The following is a 22,073-nucleotide window of genomic DNA, read 5'->3' on the forward strand; positions in this document are numbered from 1 at the left end:
TCTGTAGCATTAATTCCATCACTCTATACATGGAAGATGACGACAGCAAAAAGGCGACGTGAACAGGCACACGTTCAACATCGCCGTTTGGCCGACAACAGTAAAGCTCTTCACGAGTCCGTTTCTCTGCTTGCTTCTGCTAGCTGCTGTCTGTGGCCAGCCTGTTCCAGCTCGAAGGCCTGCGGCGACACTGTGAGGTGCTCTGCGCTCAGAACATTAGCCCAGACAACGCCACGAGCATCTATAATGCAGCCAAGGTAACCTGCCCAGCCCCATCCCCCACAGAGCGGCCCCCGGCCAGGCGTTCGGGGTCACCGCTCAGTGCCAAGTGCTGCTTTCTTATGCAAATGTTCCTCTCTGGTCAATGACAACAGATCACTGCAGTACAGGAGAAAACTGATCTAGAATCAGTGTGTCATACTGGCCAAGACCAGAAGTCGCATTCGAGATGTAACATACCCTGATACACTGGTCCTTACCTGTAACAGTGGAGGCCATCCGAAGCTCTGGCCGGTGTAACCTCTGACCCCTGACCCCTGTGTGCATTTCAGGCCCTGGCGTCAACAGAGCTCGCCGCCTACTGTGAGGGTTACTTCCTCCAGAACATGGGCGTCCTGCTGGAGAGGGAGGCCTTCCGTAGTCTCCTCTGCTGTTCCGGGGCGCGTGTCCCAACTGCCAGGGACCCGCTTCTGGAGGAGCTGGAGGCCACGCTGGCCCGGAGGCTCCGCTCCTTCCATGTCACCTCCTGCGTGTGAGGAGGAGGAGGAGGAGGAGGAGGCCAGAGAGGAGCGAGATGCGGGAGGACGAGGGCGGAGCTGAAAAGTCGATGGGAATGTGGAAAAACGGACCGAGGAGAGATACTTCCCGGAAGTGGAATCGCTGGACGAAGGGAGTCAGACAGGAAGAAACGGAGCAGGGCGGCAACGTAACCGAGCTCAGCAATGGGAGCTGTAAATGACAGACCATATGAGACTGTACGTGTGTGTAAAATATATCTAAATGCATTGCCATTCTTGTAGCTAAAGCTGTCAAAAGTTAGGAACCCTGACAACTGTCAAAACATGGAAGAACAGCTTTAATGCCACACTCCTTTGACAAGCATCCATGTTGTAAAACGTCCAATGATCGGCGTCAGAAAGGGGAAATGGAGGTTTTGTAAGCTAAATTACATCAGATTTAACTTGTACTGGAGAAGTTATGGACATTTTCTATTTAAAAAAATGTGATATTATTTAAGTTCCCTTTTTATTGTCCTTAAATGCCATACAAATAAAATAATATAAACTCAAATGTTTTTAAATTGTGAAAACAAACGTACTCGTCATGTGAATGTTCATATAAAATGCCCATAATAAAGAGATTTCTAGTTATTTTTTGAAAATCCACTAAGCTCGAGCAGACAAGTGTTTCTCAATAGCACCATCTGCCGGTTCATATTCTTTTAAATAGTTTTGAGCGCGGTCAAAAACTTCTCAGGCACAGATGCGCTGTAGCACCACGCCGAGCTGACTAGCTGCTTGGCCCGCTGGACGGTAATGACCTTACCGTAACGAGACCCGCACTTTGGTGGTGAAGACTGGCCGCACCAAGCACACACAAGGCTGCAGACAATCCTAGTAAGTGAATGAGTTTATTGTTGTTTTTTACGTTTTGCTTTGTTCTCCGCTGTGAAATTGCTCACGCCTTTGTTACAAAGGGGGTTTTACAGCTTTGAGTCCGTTCCTGCTCTGCGGGCCCGAAGGCGGCGTTTATTTCGCTCGCAGTATGGGAGTCGCTTGGTCACTTGGCTCCCACTATATAATTGCGGATGGTCAGCGACAGGTATTGCTTCATAGTGGATTTGTCCAAACAAAAAGGGGAAAACAAATCATGCGAGTAAACGATACAGCCAAGCGCCTCAAAACTCAGAGAGAGAGAGAGAGAGAGAGAGAGAGAAAGACGGGGAGGGACGTTTACACTAGAGCCATGCAAAAGGAAAGCCAGTCTGACATGCACACAGCAATACAAGTCAGAAGCAAAGAGCAGGAACCAGCACCCCCTGACGTGGAAAGGTGAGAGCGGACTATTTACAGGAGAGCTTTGTCGAGAGGAGCTTACTGTCGCAATCCATTGTACATACGCAATGAAAGTGACAAATATCCAGTTCAGTACCTCCACCCTAACGAGGCTAGACTACGTTAAGTAACTGTTAAATTACCTTTTTTTTTTTTTTTTTTTTTTTTTTTTTTTTTTTAAACATGTACTACAATTTTTCCTCATTCAAAGCTAGGAACAAAAGAAATATCATCGGTGTCCACGTAATTCTCATAAATTATGACATAAGAAAGTTGTTTTTCGTCTTCGAACGAACCAACCTGCGTGGCTCCGGCACATACAAACACTCGGGGATATAAATAAATAACATTCAGTTCATCTGACATTTCCATTTTCATATACATAATCTCATCATAAATTAGGGCATTGATAAAGAAATTGATCAGATGTGAATAAATAGGAAAAGAAATCCAAAAATATGTATTAATTAGGTTTCTTCTTCATATCCTACTGCTGGTAATCACGATATGAGATACAAGTGACCATGAAACTCTGGAGTCAGTGCAACAGCTACTGCGATACTGCGAAATCAAGTCAGAGTATACAAACTATAATAAATGAACAAAATAATAAAATACAGGGAAAATGTCATGTGGCAGCACAAGTTTTACATCTGAATCTACAACATAACATTAGTATTACATCTAGACATTTCTGTTTATATTTTATATTTATATATATATATATATATATATATATATATATATATATATATATATATATATATATATATATATATATATATATTAGTGTATTGGCCTGTACAACAGAACAAATCATTCATTAAGATAATCTCAAGCTCCACCCCCTGTTCCAGTTTCCTCGGCTCCTTGTCCAGCGCTCACCGGAGTGTGTGGTTTTGCAGTTCTTTTGCCACGGTGCTTTAAGATTGAACGAAACCCAGCTGACTGAGAAGAAAGTTAACACTGAAAATGACAATACAGTCTGTGAAGAGATTCCATGCCTTTGGGACAGCTCGTGAGCTCCGCCCTTTTCTCATTGTTTTAGCACGTCCATAGGTGTGCCGTGTGTGCGTGTGTGTGTATTGGTTCAGTTCAGTTATGTGGTTCATCTGAAAGCTCATCACAAAAAGTTCCTTGTGTATACTTGAGCATGTTCGTGAATATTTGCGCGCGTGTGTTTGAGTATGTTTAGGTGAGGAAAGGGCAGAACAAGGACAGGATTGTGCGCGCGTTTTCCTCAAGGAACACAGAGGTATCCGAGAGCAGGCAGGTGAGGGAGGATGAGGCGTCTCGTTTCTCCAGAAACTCGCTCGCACATGATGAATAGCGCCCTCTGTCTGTCAACAAATGTGGGTCGCTGCGAGTGTTGGTGGAGCAGGAGAGCAGAGGCATTAATAGCTTTTCTGGATAATTCCTAGCGGCAAAAACAAGTTATCGCAGAGGTGAGGACAGGGGACACAAAAGAAACCACACGAAAAAGCTTTCATTCCAAATGACCACGGAAGAGGCTCGAGGTACAGGTGTAAGAGAACGGCCCAGACGGGGCTGCGTACGAACACGTACCAGGTTTGTAAACTTCTTCACCTTTACACAGTCAACCCTACGTACAAAGGTCTGTTGGACAGGAGTTATAAGGATATTTACAGCGCTGCTAACAGTATGTACATCAGCCGATTTTAGATCCGAGTTTTAAAACAAGAAGCTCGGTGTTATTTCTACAGGTCTGAAATGGGATCTCCTCTACGGCTGCTCCCGCGTGCCAACGGACGCCGCCCTCCTGGCACTGTCTCCGGCACTGCCCGCGAGGCACACAGAGTCACTAAGGTTCAGACTCGTGCCTCCGGGGGTTAGGGGGGGTGTCTGTTGGCCGTGCCAGGTAGATGGGGCACCTGGCCGTTCTTCTCGTCTGAAAAAAGTTGTTTAATTACGTCAAAGAAGTTACTCAATGGGCTGCCTAGGTACACAGACGGGGAGAAAAAGGAGAGAGAGAGAGAGAGAGAGAAAACAAACAAACGAATGAATAATGGAGTTCACGCAAGGCCCGGTGGCCGGAGAGTGACAAACAGGAAGATGAGGAAGATGAGGAAGATGATGGCAAGAACATGAGCGCGCTACGGCACTTCCGCAGCCAGACGATGCCGCCGTCTCCTCGGCACATTAATACGGCTGTGGATTCTGGTATGGTGCTCGAGCGGTCAAACGTATTCGGTCTCCCACAGCCGACCCTCGGACGCCCTTCCGAGTGCAGCGTGGCCTGGGGTGGAAGCTAGCGGCTGACGGTTGGGGCCGCGTGGAGATCGGCGGAGAACCTTTCACGCGGCTCGCACAGAACACCGAAATGGGGTGCATTTAAACAAACCGAAACTTCTCTCCGTGCTCCTGGGTTTGCTAGCTTCTCGGCATGCGGTTAATGTCTGCATGTAGGGGTCGTTGTACCCCTCCTGTGTGGATGTAAAGCTGTCCTCCCCAGGACGTCAACGTGCACTGCCACACGACTGAGACAATTTAAGCGGAAATGAGGAGTGCTCCAGTAGTGCACCACTGGGGTTGGACTAAGCCTATTGCCAAACACACACACCAGCTGGTCCTGTACCTACAGCCATTAAGAAGTGGTGAGATGCATTGTGTGCGTATTAATCTTCGAGGCACAGAGTGGACAGTCTCTAAAAGATGACACACGTAACCTGCTATCCTGAAATGACTACATCACTTGTAATAGAAGTTGTAACATAATTTATAACGTAACACTGATTAGCAGCCACATTTGCATACATAAAGCACATACATATAGCATATAAAGTGTATTAATTTAAACATACAGGCAGTACTCCTCTAACCTCTACCCCGTCAGTGAATACATAAGTTGGAGGTGTGGGAACATTTGGGAGGACCGTGGCATAAATTACGGGAAACTGAAGGACGACACGCATTATTAACAGGGATGCGGTCCTCAAAACGAGATCAAATAAAAGACCTTAGTCACAGGCTTGGGAGGTCACAAAGGTGTTACCACACTCTGAGACTTTCCTCTGCATTGAATCCCGAGAAAAACAGGAAACACGGATGAGCAGGTGTATTTGTGGACAACACGTCCGAGAATGTGTGAGAGCTACCTGCTGAAGACGTTATAAAACATGTCTGAAGTTTCAAAGACAATAATGATACAAAGACAGATTAGAAATGTCTAGATGATAATTTGGACTCAATCTTTTGCGAGTGAAACAAATGAGCTCTTACTGTGTAATGTGTCTGAGGGGATGTCTAAATCCTTAAAGTATTAAGGATCGTTGAACTTGATTTTTACAACCATTAATAATTAAATAAAGAATCCAGTTCCCATGGGATGTTTTTCTCATAGTTAATACAAGTTCTTATTTGGAAACTTAACGTGCAGTTCACTTACTCAAATCAGACATGCACGACCATGTATATGCGCGCACACACACACAGCTCAGTTATTTTCATGCAGGTTGTAGTATAACTGTCAAAACAACATTCAAACTCAAACACAACCATCCCCTGAACACACTTCATTCATCCATGCAGCGTTGGAGTGACTCGCGCTCTACCAGACATACCGAGCGTCCGTAGACGGTGGCAGTGAAATGGAAGAACGTGTGCTTGACGAGAGAGAGAGAGAGAGAGAGAGAGAGAGAGAAGGAAAGAGGGAACAGCGAGGGATGCGTCAGCGGGCGCGAGGCGGGGGACAAGCCCCAGCCCGAGACAGCCGAGCAGACCACCCGAGCCCCGGGAAGCCTGCAGCAGCCGAAGCCCTTTGGTCATTGCTGGGGATCGGCGGCCGCTGCAGGGTCTCTTTCTGCTCAGCAGGGGGAGCTGTGCTCAAGCAAGCGGGCGGCGCTCGGGCTTGCAGCAGGCGAGGCACGAGTCAGAAGGAGAGCCATGCACAGACGAGCGTGTTTCTCTTTCGTTTTCCCCCCCTTTCCCATCCCACGATTCCTCTCGACGGACGGCAGCTCTTTGCGATGCGCTTTTCTCCGTTTTTCTCTCATAAGCTCATCAACTGAGACAATCGTTTCTTTATTTCTTTTTATTTTGATTGATACCCCGGGCATAAAACGCCCCCCACCCCGGGAAGGACTGTTATAGGTCATAGATGGGACGCTCACCAGGGGCCCCCTCGTACGGGTTTACATTTAACGGCCTTTCTTCCACTAAAGCGTTTAACCTTTGTGCCTTACTGTTGCTTGGTCCTTCATATACGTGCACAGTCTGATCAATGCATGTTGCGGGAGGGACTGCTGGCACGCGTGGGCGGCCGCGGGGCGGAGGAGGGGTTCCGGGCATCGAGGGTCTCGGCCACCGATCCGTGGCGTGCACTGCCGTGCTATGGTGGGGAGGTGGCATGCATGTCGAGGGGGTGGGGGGGCGTGCCTGGGAGAAGGAGCTTTACTCACCGGCCAGCTGCTGGACGCCCGGCTGGTCGTGCGTGCTCAGCAGCTGCGTCTGGATGGTCTCCACCACCCGCTTGAAGCGCCGACTCGGACCTGCAGGCACACGGGGGGTGGGGGGGGGGGGGGTGGATGAGGGGAGTGAGACGGAGGGTGGTGGGTGGAGACCTCGGACTTGAGCACAGAGCGTCCTGCCACACCTTTAGGTATCGGTCGGAGTCACGGGAAGAGGACAGCAAACGGACTGCATGGCTGGGATCAGGAATTCTGTCTATAAAGCCTCCCCGATGGTCAGAAGGGGGAACGATATCGGTCGTCGACTAGCCGGGCATTTAACTAATGGTGCTTCCTTTGTTTTTGTTCTGCTCGTAATAAAGCTTATATTAGTACAGTCTGAGCTCACTGGCTGAAAACAGGCAGTCTGCTGGAATATCTCTCTCTCTCTCTCTCTCTCTCTCTCTCTCTCTCTCTCTCTCTCTCTCAAGAGGAAGAGATCCTCCAGTCAGGTGTCCCGCGGAGAAGCCATGTCCAAAACAGCGGGCCACGAATGACCTGCACTTTAAAATAGATGCCACCTCCTCTTTTTCAATTTAAAAAGCCCCAGGCCCGCCAAGGGAGCGCATTTAGGCAGGTCTCTCCTGGGGAGGGTGACGTGTAGCCCGGCTCCGGCGGGAGTCCAGCTCCCCCGAGAACTACGCGCCTCCCGCCGTCGGAGGCCTCTCTCACACACACACACAAGGCTTTGCCTGAAGGGATTGCGTTAACCTGTTTGGGGGTGCAGGGGAGTCTTGTCTCGGTCGCCATGGTTACCTGAGAGCAGGGTGAAGGTGACAGAGTAGATGCCACTGTCCTTGGTGGCTCCGCTGCTCTCTGTGTAGGTGATGTCCACCTGGAACTTCACCGGCTTCTGGAAGACGGCGGGGCCCGCTGTGGACTTGTACTCCGCCCGGAAACTCGTCTGGGAGATCACGCTGTGGCTGAGGCTCGGGATCTGGGAGACGAGACGGGACGAGACGAGACGAGGTGAGACGAGCGGAGACGAGCCGTCCGCATTCAAGACCGCGTCTCCCAGCACGCGCGATGACAAAAGTGCCGTGTCCGTTATGCGCACACGTCTAGAGAGGAACGCTGCAAAGGAAATGACATCACTCCGAAAACCTGGGCAGCCTCTTGCCACACTTTCCGCACACAAGACACTTTTTCAGGCCACGGAAATGTGGCTGTGAGCGGTTGAGGAGCGGCAGGCAGGACTCCGACACCTCCGCAGCGCGCCTTCATAGCCGCGGCATCTATATGCTAATGCTCACCGCGCGCGCCTCGTCCTCCATCAACGTAAATCACCAGAAACGCTGAGCCTCTCAGCATGTTTGCCACGATGGCCGCGGTGGAGACACATGGCTGGGGGTTGGGGGGGCGTACCGAAAGAAAGGCTTGCACTATGTCCGCTTTGATGGAGCTCAGGGGCTTGTCCTTGATCACCACGAAGATCTGCTCTTCTTTCTCCATGCTAATGAAGTTGCCAAACCAGGACTTTTTGGCAAGTCTGCAAGCAAGAAGAAAAAAAAAAAAAAAAAAAGCCAAACAATTACATTATAGGCTACACGTACACCCAAACAGCCACTTGCACGCCCACAACAACCCAAACCGGAGAACATCCATTACGTAGCACGGTGATGGGCAGAATTTGAACAAGGATGTATCATTTCAGCTGGGGCCTCTATGGAGTAAACAGTATTTTAAGAAAATGGTAACAGTAGCTGGTAACAATGAAACCACTCCTTTATCCAACCCGAGGCGGGATAAATCGTCTGTTACAACAGACAAGCCAAACCTTCCACGCTCAGACGCTGACTTATGAGACTGCCGGAGAGCAGTGCAGGGGAGGCAGAGGAGGACGTGGCCGTATCCAGCTGGAGCTCGGAGAAGGGCCACATGTTGCTAAGACGACACAAAAAAAAAAAGCAGGAAGGCGTGGCGGGGTGTCCAGCCAGAGCTGAGACACCGCTCGGTGGGAGCGAGCAACTTTCCCCGCGCGCACAACACGCGGAGAGTCATAGTGGGAGGTGGACATGATTGAGCCTCTGAGAAAGAGAGGGAGACAGATGGAGAGGGAGACAGAGAGAGCAGAAAGACTGCGAGGGCGCGGTGAGAGAGGGTTGCACATAGACAAAGGAAGAGAGTACAGACACACAGAGAGAGCGAGCGCAGACAGAGGGCCACGGCAGACGACTGAATTGCTTGGAGCACCAGACAATGACTCTAACCGCATTAAGAGAGGCATGACGCCTCAGGAACAGAGGCCCCCCCCATCATCAATCGCTAATTATTGGTGAGAACAAAATAACCCCCTTTTTCACACAACCCACCATTCAAGAGGTCGACTGCTACGTCAGCACCCAGAGGAGAGGACTTGCCACCGTCGTATGGACCATGTCCCCCCTCTCTGGTTCTCGCACATAGCAGTAATACGCGTGTGTGTGTGTGTGTGTTCACCTGTGCATTTGATTGTATGTATGTGAAGGAGGGAGTTGTAAATACAGGAGGTACCAGTCAGAGATTTGAACACACCTGCCACGATGATTTTCAGTCTTAAAGTGATTTCAATCTGATAGTTTATGCATAAATTTGTTTCTAAGAAAAACAGTGAACGTTGACAGCCTATATATGAGTTGATTTGCTAAGCAAAAGTATATGGAAATTTAAAAATAAATAAATACAATGCATTTTAGATGCCCACTCACCAAATAACTTTCATTCAGAGCTTTAGTTCCTCACCCTTCATGTGCTCACAATACGTCACATTTTCTACAAGACCCTAACCCTAACCATAGACGGCATGTGTGCGTGCACGTGCGCGTGCAGTTCTAGAAACTCACTCTGGGGAAGACTCTGGTGTGAGGCTGGACATCTCCTCTTGAGTAGGAACTATTCAGAATGAGACAGTAACATTTTACATACACTATATATACAGTAGAGGTCAGGTGATGGCTGACGAGAACCTAGTGAAGTCAGGGACTGACATGTTAGCATTATAAAATATTTTATATATATATATATATATATATATATATATAAATAAAATTGATAGTGTGGGTTTTACTCTACATTGTGGTTTTATTAGTCATATGTTTACCTGCCCAGGGACTGCAGATGGAAATGAGTTTATTAGCTAACTCTGGTGCAAAGCATCTCTCTTCTTTTGAGATTAATGTATTTTGTGTATAGTCCCTGACAAAATAAACATAAACAACCTAAACTACATTCATGTATTCCACATCCTGAAGTGATTAACACACGTGGTCCTTTTTTCTCAGACTAAATGTAATTTTTGTCACAGTCCATTCTCTTACCAGTGAAGGGATTTTGCTATAAAATGAGGCCTGAGATGATGATATACACAATTAGATGCGCAGTACGGACAGTTTCTATGCTGTACAGTTTGAACAGTGCCTGGTGTTCATGTGTTTAAACCATCGTTATGCTGAACTTGGCATTTCGTCGACCTTCCGACACGCCCTTCCCAGAATACCTTGCAGTTTCCGGCGGTGGAAGCGCGGCGAGCCCAAGAAGCTGTTCTTGATGGAGTTGAGGCGTGTCCTCCAGGGCACGCCCCCGATGGAGGGGCTGGGCGGTGGTGTCGGGTTGGGCGTGCCGGCCGGGCTCTCCTTGGGCGTATGGACAGGTGTCCCTTTGGGGGTGGGCAGAGGGCTGCCCCTGGGGGAGGGGTGGGGGGTGACCTGCATGGTGGGGATAGATTTGGCGGCGTGGTCAGAGCCAGATACAGGACGGAGCGGGTGTCGGCGGACGGGCGGGAGGGGCTCGGGGGCTGGGGGGGGCACCGAAAGCCGGGCGGGGGCGGCAGTGCTCGCTCGCCGAGTCAGAGGGCCGAAGGGCTCCGAGCGGGCGGCCGAAACAGGCCGCAGCTCAGCCTCCGGCAAGGGGAAGGACCTGGTGGGGTACGTGGGCTTGGCGCAGCCTCTGGGATTGGCTGGCAGCGTCTGGGTCTTGGGACACACTAGCAGTGATTCTGGCACTAAAGTCGGGGAGAGGGAGCCGAGTGTCGGCGTGCAGCCACTCTGGATGGTGCGGGGCGGCCCGCGGGCGGCGCCGGGGCTCGCTCCGGGCGGGAAGGGAAACCGGCAGACCCGCGGCGGAACGTGGAACTTTCGGCCGGGCTACGGAGCGGTGGGAAGGAGGAGATTTACCAGCGACACGGCACCCAGGCAAACATGGACACGGACACGGAGACACGGAGACGGACACAGACACGGAGACGGACACGTCACGGAAAAACACGCGAGTGCCACGGAGGTGTGGGAGGAAAAGACAAAAAAAAAAAGAAAAAGAAAACATGCAGTTAGCAGAGACAGCACAAGACAGGAGATGTGGTTAGGCTGAGGACGTCAGGGAGGTGAAGCGTGCTGGAGGCCATCGTCACGGTGACGTGCTGCAGACGGGCTGGCGGTCGAGACGTTGATGCTCGCGCCTGAAAATGCGTGTCTGCGCACCGACAACGTCGGCACACTCGCCTGCACGCTGGCAGAAGCCTTCTATAAACCGTCTAACCCCCACGTCTCTGGGGCTCCTCAACCTGTCCTCAGCCTAAACCGATTTAGTTCCCGCAGCTCAACGGGGCAACAAACATTTGCATCCGTGGTCCTGTTTTTGATCTGAACGGAACAAAGTGCACACGCAGGCCTGCGTGTAGACCGTCTTAGCCACGGCTCTGAAATCATGCTTGTCGAGGGCACAGGGAGCAGAGCCTTTGGGACGAATTTCACAAACGAGTTTTCCTTTTACATCAGCGCCGGTTTGCATGGCTGGCGTTGCTTTGGGCGAAGGCCGTCGCGACTGGCCAACACTCCACCCGAGACATCCAGCCAAGTTTAGCCAGGAGCTCGGCTGCTAATCAGGGAGGAAGCCTCAGGGTTCAACATGGCCACGTCTGGTCTGGAGTACCACTGGGCAGACAGCACAGAGGCTGGGACGAGGGTGGATCTCTACAGAATGATCCACACCCACACCCACACACAGTCTCACTCTTCTATCCCTTCCCAGCTATGCCTCGACAGTGGTGAGCGCAGTGTCGTGTTAGCACAACTACTCCCCGTAGTGTTAAACTGCTGTAGGACTTCTGTCTGCAGCCGGAGGTATAAAGTACTGAGTTCCTAGCTGGCTGCTGCACTGCGGTGTTAGTGCTGAGCGTGTAATGAGCGTGTGGGCTTTGTGTGTAGTGAAGAGGCAGCCAGGCAGGGTGAGGCACCGGTGGGACAGACGGACACTCACCCTCGGACTGCTGAGGGGACTGGTGACCAGACCTGAGGAAGCTCCGCTGATAGAGCGTGACCTGCAAGCACACACACACGCGCACGGACACACACACACGCAGGCAGGCAAGAGTTCACATTTACCCATTAGAGACACAGGGTATAAAGAGACAGAAGTGTGTTACAATGCTCTCAGCATAAGGATTGGGGGTTGGGGGTTTCTGGGCAGAGGAAACCAACACAACACACACATGCCAAAGTGACATTACGCAAAGGATAATCTATGCCACCATTATGAATGAAAAATCTCCCCAATTTCGTCTCCTCAAGCTGGGAGACCCAGTGGTCTACTGATGAGTTCTAACAAACTGGTGTCTGCAGTTTTCCTGGGTTATCACTCATACCCATCTGAGCCTGTCCTCAGTCTCAGCCAACAGATGTCCATACACGCACCTCCACACGTTTCAATCACCTCCAAGCCCGAGCAAATGAATCATCAGTCACCAATCCATCTTCGTCAGGCAAGCTGGCTGTCCGCGCAGACACAGCTGTTCCCTTTCTTTCATATCATCTATTCTCCCTCTCTTCTCCCAGTATGTCTATTCTATGGCTCAGCGCTGCGCAGCTCACGCTCGGAGGCCTCTCGCGACGTACTCAAGGCAGGCCCTCGGCCTTTACAGTGAGAGAGCTTCCGCCAAGACGAGCTGGTGCCTGCTTCAGGACACTCGAGGTCCTGTGTCTAACCGTCTCTCATCCCTGCCATTCAGCCTCTAGTGACTCCAAGCAGAATGGAGGGGGAGGGGGAGGGAGGGAGAGAGAGAGAGAGAGAGAGAGAGAGAGAGAGAGAGAGAGAGAGAGAGAGAGAGAGAGAGAGAGAGAGAGAGAGAGAGAGAGAGAGAGAGAGAGAGAGTGTCACGTGGCTGGGTGGCATGTGAAATTGCATGCTTCTATACCAAATAGTTTGCCAAAAATTGTATTTCCAGGATGGTTAATGTGTCAGAAACCATATTCACAGTTATTAATTGAAAAGTACCAGGAAATGTGCAAACACTGGACACATTGTTGGAGTTTTCTGAAGCCAAACCAAATAATACAAAATAGCAGATGCCAGAAAAGTTATTTTCAAGTTTAATGCTTAATAAAGTGAGCAGTTCATGTACAAACTATTTATTCTGTATATTTTTAGTGTGATATGTGGCAAAAACTAAGAGGAAAGTGTGCTAAAATATTGATTTCTATTATCTAATTAGCATGAACTAATGTTTTTTGAATAGCTAACTATACATTATTCCCCACTCGCATTACGCCAGGCAGCCTCCATTTCCTTCAAGCTTCGGTCTTCTACCAGAGGGTCCTGTGTAGCATCTTAGCTGTTCCCAGGACTGCACTCTTCTGGACGGAGATCTCGGATGTTGTGGCTGGGATCTGCTGGAGCCGTTCTCCCATTCTCTCCCAGTGCTCCGATCACCATGCGAACCACTGTTGCCTTCACCTTCCACGGCTGTTCCAGCTCTGCTTCAGCCCTTGGCATTTTTTCCCAGCTTCTCGTGTTTCTTGGTCCCAACGCCGTGATCCCTCGCTACAGCCGTCACTACGGGCTTCTTCTCCTTGTCCATCACTACCATGTCTGGTTGGTCAGCCATTACTGTTCTGTCAGTCTAGATCAGGAAGTCCCAGAAGGTCTTAGATCGGTCTTTCTCCACCACCTTTGGGGTGTGTCCCACGTTGACCTTGGAACTTCCACACTGAATACAACCTTCGTATTACTTGATTTTTAAAAATGTATTATTAATTTTTTTTTTTTCACTGCAGAAACTGAAAAAAGGGCACTGCAAGAACTCTAATTAAATTCACAGCAAGATACTCAACATTATTAAATTTGCAGATATTATTCAAATATGAATATTCCAATTTAAGTAACTTTATAATGTTTATACATTAATGCCAGAGAAATATACGTCCCCTAGGGCATCCAAAAAATATGCAGTGATTAATAAACCCCACTTCACAAATAAACTATGATGATGACTATGCTGCATGGGTGGGTATGACGGCTTCGTATCCCTATGGCTCAACTCCCACTAACTTTACCTATAAGGCTGATCTGTGGTCAGCAGAATCCTGTTTGGTAAAGCAGCCCACAAGGCAGCGTGCCCCATAGCCAGCAGGTTGTCTTATTTGCGAGAGTAATGAGAGTGTTTGAGGTAGGCCCGAAAGGCCGCTGGGAGCTCTTCAGAAGCGTGTGGGGGCCGGTCGAGGACACAGCACAAGCACCAGGAATCCCACTAACAAAAAGCCAAACAAAAATAACAAAACAAATAAACACATGCTTGCGCACACAGCCTGAGAAAGTGCTGAGTAAAAGCTCTGGAACAACCGGGTGTGACGGTTCAGTCTGCTGGGGTTAATAATAACCTGGCAAAAAAGAGGGCTGTCAAAAAAATAAATAAATAAATAAAAATTCTTAAACGGCTCTTTTAGCAAACCATAATCTATAGTACATGGATCCTACAGAAACATGAAGAAATAAATATGGAGTCTTGGAATACTCGATCTTGACATTTTCTGAAAATGTCTCATATACTCATATACAGTTATGTGCAAAAATAATAGCAGTCTAACATGACTAACATGAATTAAATGTATTTAATTACTGATTTTGGCAGAAAAGATAATACAACATGGGGAAAACATTCATGACTAGGTGTAGCCGAGTAATGGGCAACCAACAGAATCAACAGTCATGACATGCACACTACTAATTGGGTGTAATTGATTCATTTAATGAAAGGGGCGTGTTCAAATTAATAGCAGTGTGAAGTTCAATTAGTGAGGTCATTCATTCTATGAAAAAACTGGTGTCAATTATGGCCTTTATTTAAAGGAGGAGGTCAGCAAATGCCGTACCTGGTGGTTTTAGCCCTTGCTCGGTGAGTAAAATGGGTCGTTCTAGACATTGTACCGAAGGAGAAAGAACTTTGATCAAGAAGTTGATTGGAGAGGGGAAAACAAAGAAGTACAGAAAATAATTGGCTGTTCAGCTAAAATGATCTCAAATGCTTTAAAGTGGCAAACAAAACCCGAAACACGTGATAGGAAATACTACCATCCGCGTACATCATAGAATAACAAGAATGGCAAAGAAGCATCCAATGATCAGCTCCAGGGAAATCAAAGAAGACCTTCAGTTACCTTTGAGTACTGCAACAATCAGAAGATGCCTACGTGAAGCCAAACTATTTGCAAGAAACCCTCGTAAAGTACCATTGCTGAAAAAAAAGACGTGTTGAAAAGGTTACAGCTTGCCAAAGAACACAGTGACTGGCCTAAAGAGAAGTGGTGCGACATTCTATGGACAGATGAGAGCAAGATTGTTCTTTTTGGGTCTAAAGGCCACAGACAGTTTGTGAGACAACGCATAAACACTGAATTCAAGCCACAGTACATTGTGAAGACTGTAAAACATGGAGGTGCAAGCATCATTGGTTTGGGGATGTTTCTCATACTTTGGAGTCAGACCCATTTATCGCATACCAGGCACCATGGACCAGTTTGAATATATCAAAATACTGGAAGAGGTCATGTTGCCTCATGCTGAAGAAGAAATGCCCTTGAAATGGGTGTTTCAGCAGGACAACGACCTCAAACACATCGGCAAGCGGGCAACATCCTGGTTCCAGACCAACAAGATTGATGTTATAAAGTGGCCAGCCCAATCCTCAGATCTCAATCCAATTGAGAATTTGTGGAGTGACATCAAAAATGCTGTTTTTGATGCAAAACCCAAGAATGCAGAAGAACTGTGGAATGTAGTCCAGTCAGCTTGGGCTGGAATATCTGTTCACAGGTGTCAGATGTTAGTTCCACACCACACAGATGTAAAGCTGTTATCAGAAATAAAGGTTATACATAAATATTAGTTCAGTGATCAACAGAAAAGCTAAATCTGTAAACAACTTTCAGTTTATACTGTAAATGAAAATGAAGACACTTTTTTAACAACCAATTATTCTTTTTTCTTCATTTTCAGTTTAAACATTGTTTTCATTTGGAATTGAATGGGCAGTGCTCTCAGTGCCTTTACGTATATGGAAATAAATGATATGAGGATTGAGCTTTTTCTCAGTTGTTTTAAACACACTTATTTTGCACCTAACTGTATGTATATTTTATATATATATAAAAAAATTTAATTTGTGTGTGTGTGTGTGATCCTAAGACTGTTTTTCTGCAAGCCCCGGGCCCTTCCATCAGCTGTTTTTAAAGATTGAATGTGTCATGAAATAGGTTTCAAAGCCTGTTCCCTTTATGACGCGCTTTGATCTCAAGTTGTCTAAAGCCAAAAGATCTAAAGGTCTCAGTCTAAAAAGTTTTTTTGGAGGAGAGAGATAACATGGAAGAAATGAGAGTACAGGAAGAAATGCACATAATATGCACAGTACACCCACATAAAGCCCAGCACATGGGCGCACGAGCAAACCCCAAAACATCACACGCCCCAGCTCCACTTCTAAAGCACATCCAGACATTGTTCTCAAAGGCTTCAGCATCTGCTATGTTTAGGAAAAACACCAAAACTGTGACTGGCATTTAAGCACCCATTCCAAATGCCTACAACACTAAAGCAAAGAAAGTCTAGAGGAACGTTAGCGGTTCACTGAACATCCTCTAGGGAGGAGAGGTGGAAGCAAACACACCGTCTAGTAGAGTGTGAGGTGGAAGCAAACACACCGTCCAGCAGAGTGTGAGGTGGAAGCAAACACACCGTCTAGCAGAGTGTGAGGTGGAAGCAAAACACACCGTCTAGCAGAGTGTGAGGTGGAAGCAAAACACACCGTCTAGCAGAGTGTGAGGTGGAAGCAAAACACACCGTCTAGCAGAGTGTGAGGTGGAAGCAAACACACCGTCCAGCAGAGTGTGAGGTGGAAGCAAACACACCGTCCAGCAGAGTGTGAGGTGCAAGCAAACACACCGTCCAGCAGAGTGTGAGGTGGAAGCAAACACACCGTCCAGCAGAGTGTGAGGTGGAAGCAAACACACCGTCCAGCAGAGTGTGAGGTGGAAGCAAACACACCGTCCAGCAGAGTGTGAGGTGGAAGCAAACACACCGTCCAGCAGAGTGTGAGGTGGAAGCAAACACACCGTCCAGCAGAGTGTGAGGTGGAAGCAAACACACCGTCTAGCAGAGTGTGAGGTGAAAGATGCAGGGAAGCTTTTCTCTATTTATTTGAGTGGTGATTAAAAAAAACAAACACACAAACGAATAAAGAAATAAGATACTGGGAAGGCCGGACGGAAATAAAGTCAAACATTTCTATGACGACCTTCACGCATCTGTTATTAAAAATCTTGTCTTGCTGAAGCTCATACCTATTATGCTGCAATTATGCGAATAATGAAATTTGGGGTTTAAATAAATGGTGTCAAAAAACCAAAGCAAAGGGTAACTTGAAATCAAAGGCTGTCTGTCAAAAGCAGAGAAAAATGAGAGTGAGGAACGCAGAGCCATTTCCCACTCTCTCGCTCCGCAGCTGCGTTTTCCTACCATTCCATTACGTTTCAATGATGTGTTTTTTTTAAAAAGCCCCAGTTGCCTTACGTATCGTTCCGTGGGGGTCAGGTCATCCGGAGTCGATTCCCAGATTCATTTCTTCCTCGCGCCCTGTGCTGACATTTGAGTGCCAATGAAATATGTAATGAAAGGGCAGGCCGGGAATGAGTTGGGGAATGAGAAAGAGGAACCGTCGGTGGCATCCCTCAGCGCCACCAGGCATGGGCGAACGCTGCCAGTGCGCAGCCGGGCCAGAGAGACCAGGAGCCTGATGTGACGGAGCCCTGGGCCCCTGCAGCAGCCGAACCAGCCTCCGTACAGCCATGCAGTTTCCATACAGCTCGCGTAACAGAGAAGACGTTAAGCTGCCTGCTTGCTAAACGTAAAGACACGGGACTTTGTTTTGGCCAGCTGTAAATGGGCTTAGTGATTGGACTCGTGGGGAAGGTTCTTTGTAGTGATTGTGGTAAGGGCCATGGAGGGGGTGGGTACCTTTCCGCTTTACTGCACCTGGGATGGGCCTCAGGGATATCCAAGCTTCGACTGAGCATGCTTTTACTACAGCGGGAGACAAAGTGAGCAGACAGTGAGGATCTCCGCGCGGACGTGCGCGATATCCAAATTCTGCCCTCGTGCTCGCCAAACAGACAAGCCTGCCTCCCTCTCTGTGGTGCGTGTGTGTCTGGATACCTACAGCACAGTGTTTAGCCTGGGACATCGAGCTTTAATGCTTGAGGCAAGTGCCTTGAAGTAAAATGATCAAAGTGTCATATCAAATTATCCTCCACTACCTGAGCGGGATTCAAATAAACCAAGTTAGACTGCAGTCAGAAACAGTGCTGTAGCCAACTGGGAAAGGTGCTCCCCACGTGACGGTAGCGCTACCTCGAGCTGTCCTACAGCAGACCCATCACACCCATCAGAGCAGCAGGCTGTGCAGGCGTTCGGGAAGAGCGAAAACGGAACGGAAACTGCAAATAAAAGGATTCTAAAAAAGAAAGGAAACACAGATGTGCGATGTGCCAAACATTTGGCCTCTCGGTCGGCAGAAGTCTCAGCGACTGATGGAAACATTCAGTGGAGGTACGCCTGAGAGAACAAATATGAGAGAACAGGAATGTATACGTAGACTGCTGCACATGTCCCACGTCCATGTGTATATGCATGTGGGTACAGTGAACGTGTGTGTGTGTGTGTGTGTGTGTGTGTGTGTGTGTGTGTGTGTGTGTGTGTGTGTGGCACCGATCTGATGTCACGTATCGGAATCGGGCAAATGATATCAAAATTGCTGAATGGGATATCAGCAAAGATATTTAAGAAAACACCATCACAAGTCCAGCCTGAATACAGCACTGCCGGGTTAGTTTTTGCACACAACAACAGCTGGGCTAGTTTGAGAACACACTCCTCTAGAGGTCAACTGTAGTGGGTTCTTCCCATTAACAACTGAGAACTTTTATGTTTAAGTGCAAATATTCATTCAGTCACACACTAACTGCCTTCTAGTGACGGCATTCAAACGAGACCAAACGGCGCTCTAGCATCGTTCACTGCCGTATCCGTGACCAACGGTCGTTTCTTTATTAATCGGTTCTTTTACCAACCAACAAACGATGTTTCCAGTTTGACCCTGAAGTAAAACAAATTCAGGGACGGGGAAAGGAGAAAGTGCAGCAGAAACGTGACAGAAGCAGAGGCAGAGAGGAGAGAGAAAAACCAACAAAGTACTCGTTTGCTCTAAATCCAAAGTTTTTGGCTAGAAAGATTTTCGTGCAGTTTTCCCGTTAGCCTGCTGAGTTTTAAGGCAAACGTGATATTTTGAATAAGAACTAACTTCAAATTACTGTCCATAGAATTAAGTTACTAAAAAGAATAACCATCTTTAAACACTAGATTTAATCATCATGTTAATTTTATATTGGTTTAAGCACAGCACAAGTGAACAGAGACTGGTAGTCAATGTCTGCTCACTCAGTGTGTATTTGGTGTATAGCAGATAGAATAGCGATTTATCGCTGAAATTCACAAGGGCAGTTCTAAGGTTATTATTAAAACAGTGAGGAACTGCATTCAGTAATAAGTAGAAATGCAGACGAACTATAGCCATTTCAGGAGTGACAGAGAACCAGCCGTACTGAGAAGAGACCTACAGACAGAGAGAAAGTAAGTGTGTGTGCGTGGTGTGTGCGTGCGTGCACGCATGTGTGAGGCTGAGAACCAAGCAGGTGGTGAACAAGTCAGTAAATATAGTCTCAGTAAGAGACACTCCTTCCAATGAAAGGATTAAGGCTATAAGTCTTGTAAACAAAGTTTTTTGGTTTTTAAAATTGTATTTGTTTTCATATATCATATCCATGCATGGCATCTGTAAAATAGCATATTTAACATCGCATGCCAAACAATTCTCCTAAACAACTAAACTACAGCACCATGGTGGTTTTTAATGACGAAATATCGGCTTGGTATCAGTTGACATTCAAATGCACGTTATGGGTATCGGACGGGTACCTGAAAAACTGGTATTGTGCCATCTCTAATAAGTATATGCAGGGTGTCTGTGTATATATGTATTAGTGTGTATATAGTACGTATGTGTGTGTCCTTTGTAAATATATTAACATCCAGGGTACATGTGAATTGTGTCCAGTGTAAATGTATGCGTGTACTGTGTACATGTGTAATGTGTCCAGGGTACATGTGCATTGTGTCCAGTGTAAATGTATGCGTGTACTGTGTACATGTGTAATGTGTCCAGGGTACATGTGCATTGTGTCCAGTGTAAATGTATGTGTGTACTGTGTACATGTGTAATGTGTCCAGGGTACATGTGAATTGTGTCCAGTGTAAATGTATGCGTGTACTGAGTACATGTGTAATGTGTCCAGGGTACATGTGTATTGTGTCCAGTGTAAATGTATGCGTGTACTGTGTACATGTGCATTGTGTCCAGGGTACATGTGCATTGTGTCCAGTGTAAATGTATGTGTGTACTGTGTACATGTGTAATGTGTCCAGGGTACATGTGTATTGTGTCCAGTGTAAATGTATGTGTGTACTGTGTACATGTGTAATGTGTCCAGGGTATATGTGTACTGTACTGCACCTCTGTCCATGTTGGGTCATGTCGATGGCTCTCCGTGCTGGTACAGGCGAGCCACCGTCCGTCACGCTTAGCACCTCCATGGACTTCCTCTCTGGCCTCCTCTTCCCATGTCTGTTCAGCATGGGGGAGTCAACACGCTTCCGCGGGGGATCTGTGGACACACACACACAGAGCATTTCAAACACAGAGGCCAGAGCTATTCTGGCTCCATCTGCAGTCGATACAGAGCACCGATCTGGAAGTCTTTAGACAGCAGCTCCGTGTGATCCCAGATTGATCAGTTAAGCCATCTGTGTGGCCAGTGGGATTGGGGGTATTGGACCAAGCTGGAGATGAACTGACATCTGAGCTTGACTGGGAAACGTCTTAAATTGAGATGGGGTGGATTAGTGGACTTTCCTCTGTTGATGCAATAGTGGATAATTACAGAAAGAACGGACTTTGACGTCACGTATCAAAAAGGCTTTTATTCTTAAATGGTTGGATAAACATATATATAATACATTCTTATTAAAGCTGGCATTCCACACTTTAGCGTCCCAATTATTGTTTCTGTTTTTATTCTAAAATGCTGGTATACTAAGCCGGAACAACAAAACATTACATGCTCCAATTATTTAATAATAACTGCAGCATGAGGTTACCATAAATCCTGTTCTGTGTTGGGAAAATCCACCCACATAGATAAAGGAACGTGAATATTTGCAGCGTTTGTGTAGGACATACCAAGCATCGACTCCCTTGACTGCTGCCCTGTGGTTTGAGGCTGCACAGGAGGCCTGTGTCATACCTATGTCGTTGCGTGGGGGGAGGTTCTGGTCTTCGTGACTGGGGTACCTCTCCTTTCGGTCCAGCAGCAGAAAATAGATCATCTTCTCCTGGTTGTCACTGAGGAGATTGAAGAAGAAGGGGAAAAAAAAAAAAAAAAAAAAAAAAAAAGGACCAACATGAGAACACCTGCCACCGCCGGCACTGCACAGATAGGTTATTCATTCACAGCAGACGCCATGTGTTTGCGGCGGGTTTACAAAGCGCCTGCGTGCGTTTTGTAAGGAGTACGGAGTGATGGTCTGGGATCAGATTCTGCGGTTCCACCCCGCTGATCGCAGCAAAACAAACTGATCTTAGATCAGCACTCCCGCTCCGCGGTGGTTTGTGAGCGCCGGCCCGGGGTCTATTCATCAATGACAGTAGTAGGCTGTAGTGGGGAGCAGGTTGGTACTTAGCGCTCCAGCTCCGCGTGATGGACGAGCGTTAACAGGACTCCCCAGGCGAGCGCGTCCGCGCTCTGAGGCAAGCCTCCCCCCGCTTGCCCGAATCAGTAGGAGAAAAAGGGAAACAAACCATGGAGCACCTCCGCATAGGACAAGAATAACTCAAAGGAGCAGCGTTGAAGGCAAAGATGACAGTGCCGCAGGCTAGGGAGGGGCCCAAGCACCGGCTCAGCACACATCAGGATGCTGCCGCTGTCTGACAACGTGTCCAAAAGACAAGCTCGGTTCCTGTGCGCGTTACTCCGTGTATGTGTGTGTGTTCATATTGATGGTGTTCAGGAGCTTCATGTGGGCCACGCAAGGCTACCATTCCTCTATTCCTTCCCCTCTCCCCTCTGTTTAGTCAGGTACACCAGGATCTTTGCTTCAGGGCTGAGCGTTCCGGCCACAGAACTCCTGACTCCAGATCAGA

The 22,073-nt window shown here is 47.8% G+C and overlaps 2 protein-coding genes across 13 annotated transcripts in view; one reads left to right on the top strand and one right to left on the bottom strand.

Annotated features, from left to right (window-relative positions):
* abtb2b (ankyrin repeat and BTB (POZ) domain containing 2b) overlaps positions 1 to 2,236 on the top strand; it is a 33,811-nt gene extending 31,575 nt beyond the window's left edge. For both annotated transcript variants that reach the window (XM_081712859.1, XM_027016409.3), the window contains 2 exons: positions 144 to 257; positions 552 to 2,236. In XM_081712859.1, coding sequence (XP_081568985.1) covers positions 144 to 257; positions 552 to 755 — 318 coding nt within the window. In that variant the 3' untranslated portion in view covers positions 756 to 2,236. The remainder of the gene's footprint in view (positions 1 to 143; positions 258 to 551) is intronic.
* Positions 1,128 to 22,073, bottom strand: part of brsk2a (BR serine/threonine kinase 2a) — a 112,463-nt gene continuing 91,517 nt past the window's right edge. For 6 of the 11 annotated variants that reach the window (XM_081712860.1, XM_081712866.1, XM_081712867.1 and 3 more), the window contains 9 exons: positions 21,178 to 21,275; positions 20,388 to 20,538; positions 11,753 to 11,813; positions 9,996 to 10,641; positions 9,343 to 9,391; positions 7,886 to 8,009; positions 7,277 to 7,457; positions 6,473 to 6,562; positions 1,128 to 4,011 (listed from right to left, as the gene is read on the bottom strand). In XM_081712860.1, coding sequence (XP_081568986.1) covers positions 3,905 to 4,011; positions 6,473 to 6,562; positions 7,277 to 7,457; positions 7,886 to 8,009; positions 9,343 to 9,391; positions 9,996 to 10,641; positions 11,753 to 11,813; positions 20,388 to 20,538; positions 21,178 to 21,275 — 1,507 coding nt within the window. In that variant the 3' untranslated portion in view covers positions 1,128 to 3,904. The remainder of the gene's footprint in view (positions 4,012 to 6,472; positions 6,563 to 7,276; positions 7,458 to 7,885; positions 8,010 to 9,342; positions 9,392 to 9,995; positions 10,642 to 11,752; positions 11,814 to 20,387; positions 20,539 to 21,177; positions 21,276 to 22,073) is intronic. The other 5 variants (XR_014123284.1, XM_081712863.1, XM_081712862.1 and 2 more) reach the window with 5 other exon arrangements.

This window comes from Electrophorus electricus, chromosome 4 (genome assembly GCF_041902795.1).
Source record: "Electrophorus electricus isolate QZ-2024a chromosome 4, ASM4190279v1, whole genome shotgun sequence".
Lineage (NCBI taxonomy): Eukaryota > Metazoa > Chordata > Actinopteri > Gymnotiformes > Gymnotidae > Electrophorus > Electrophorus electricus.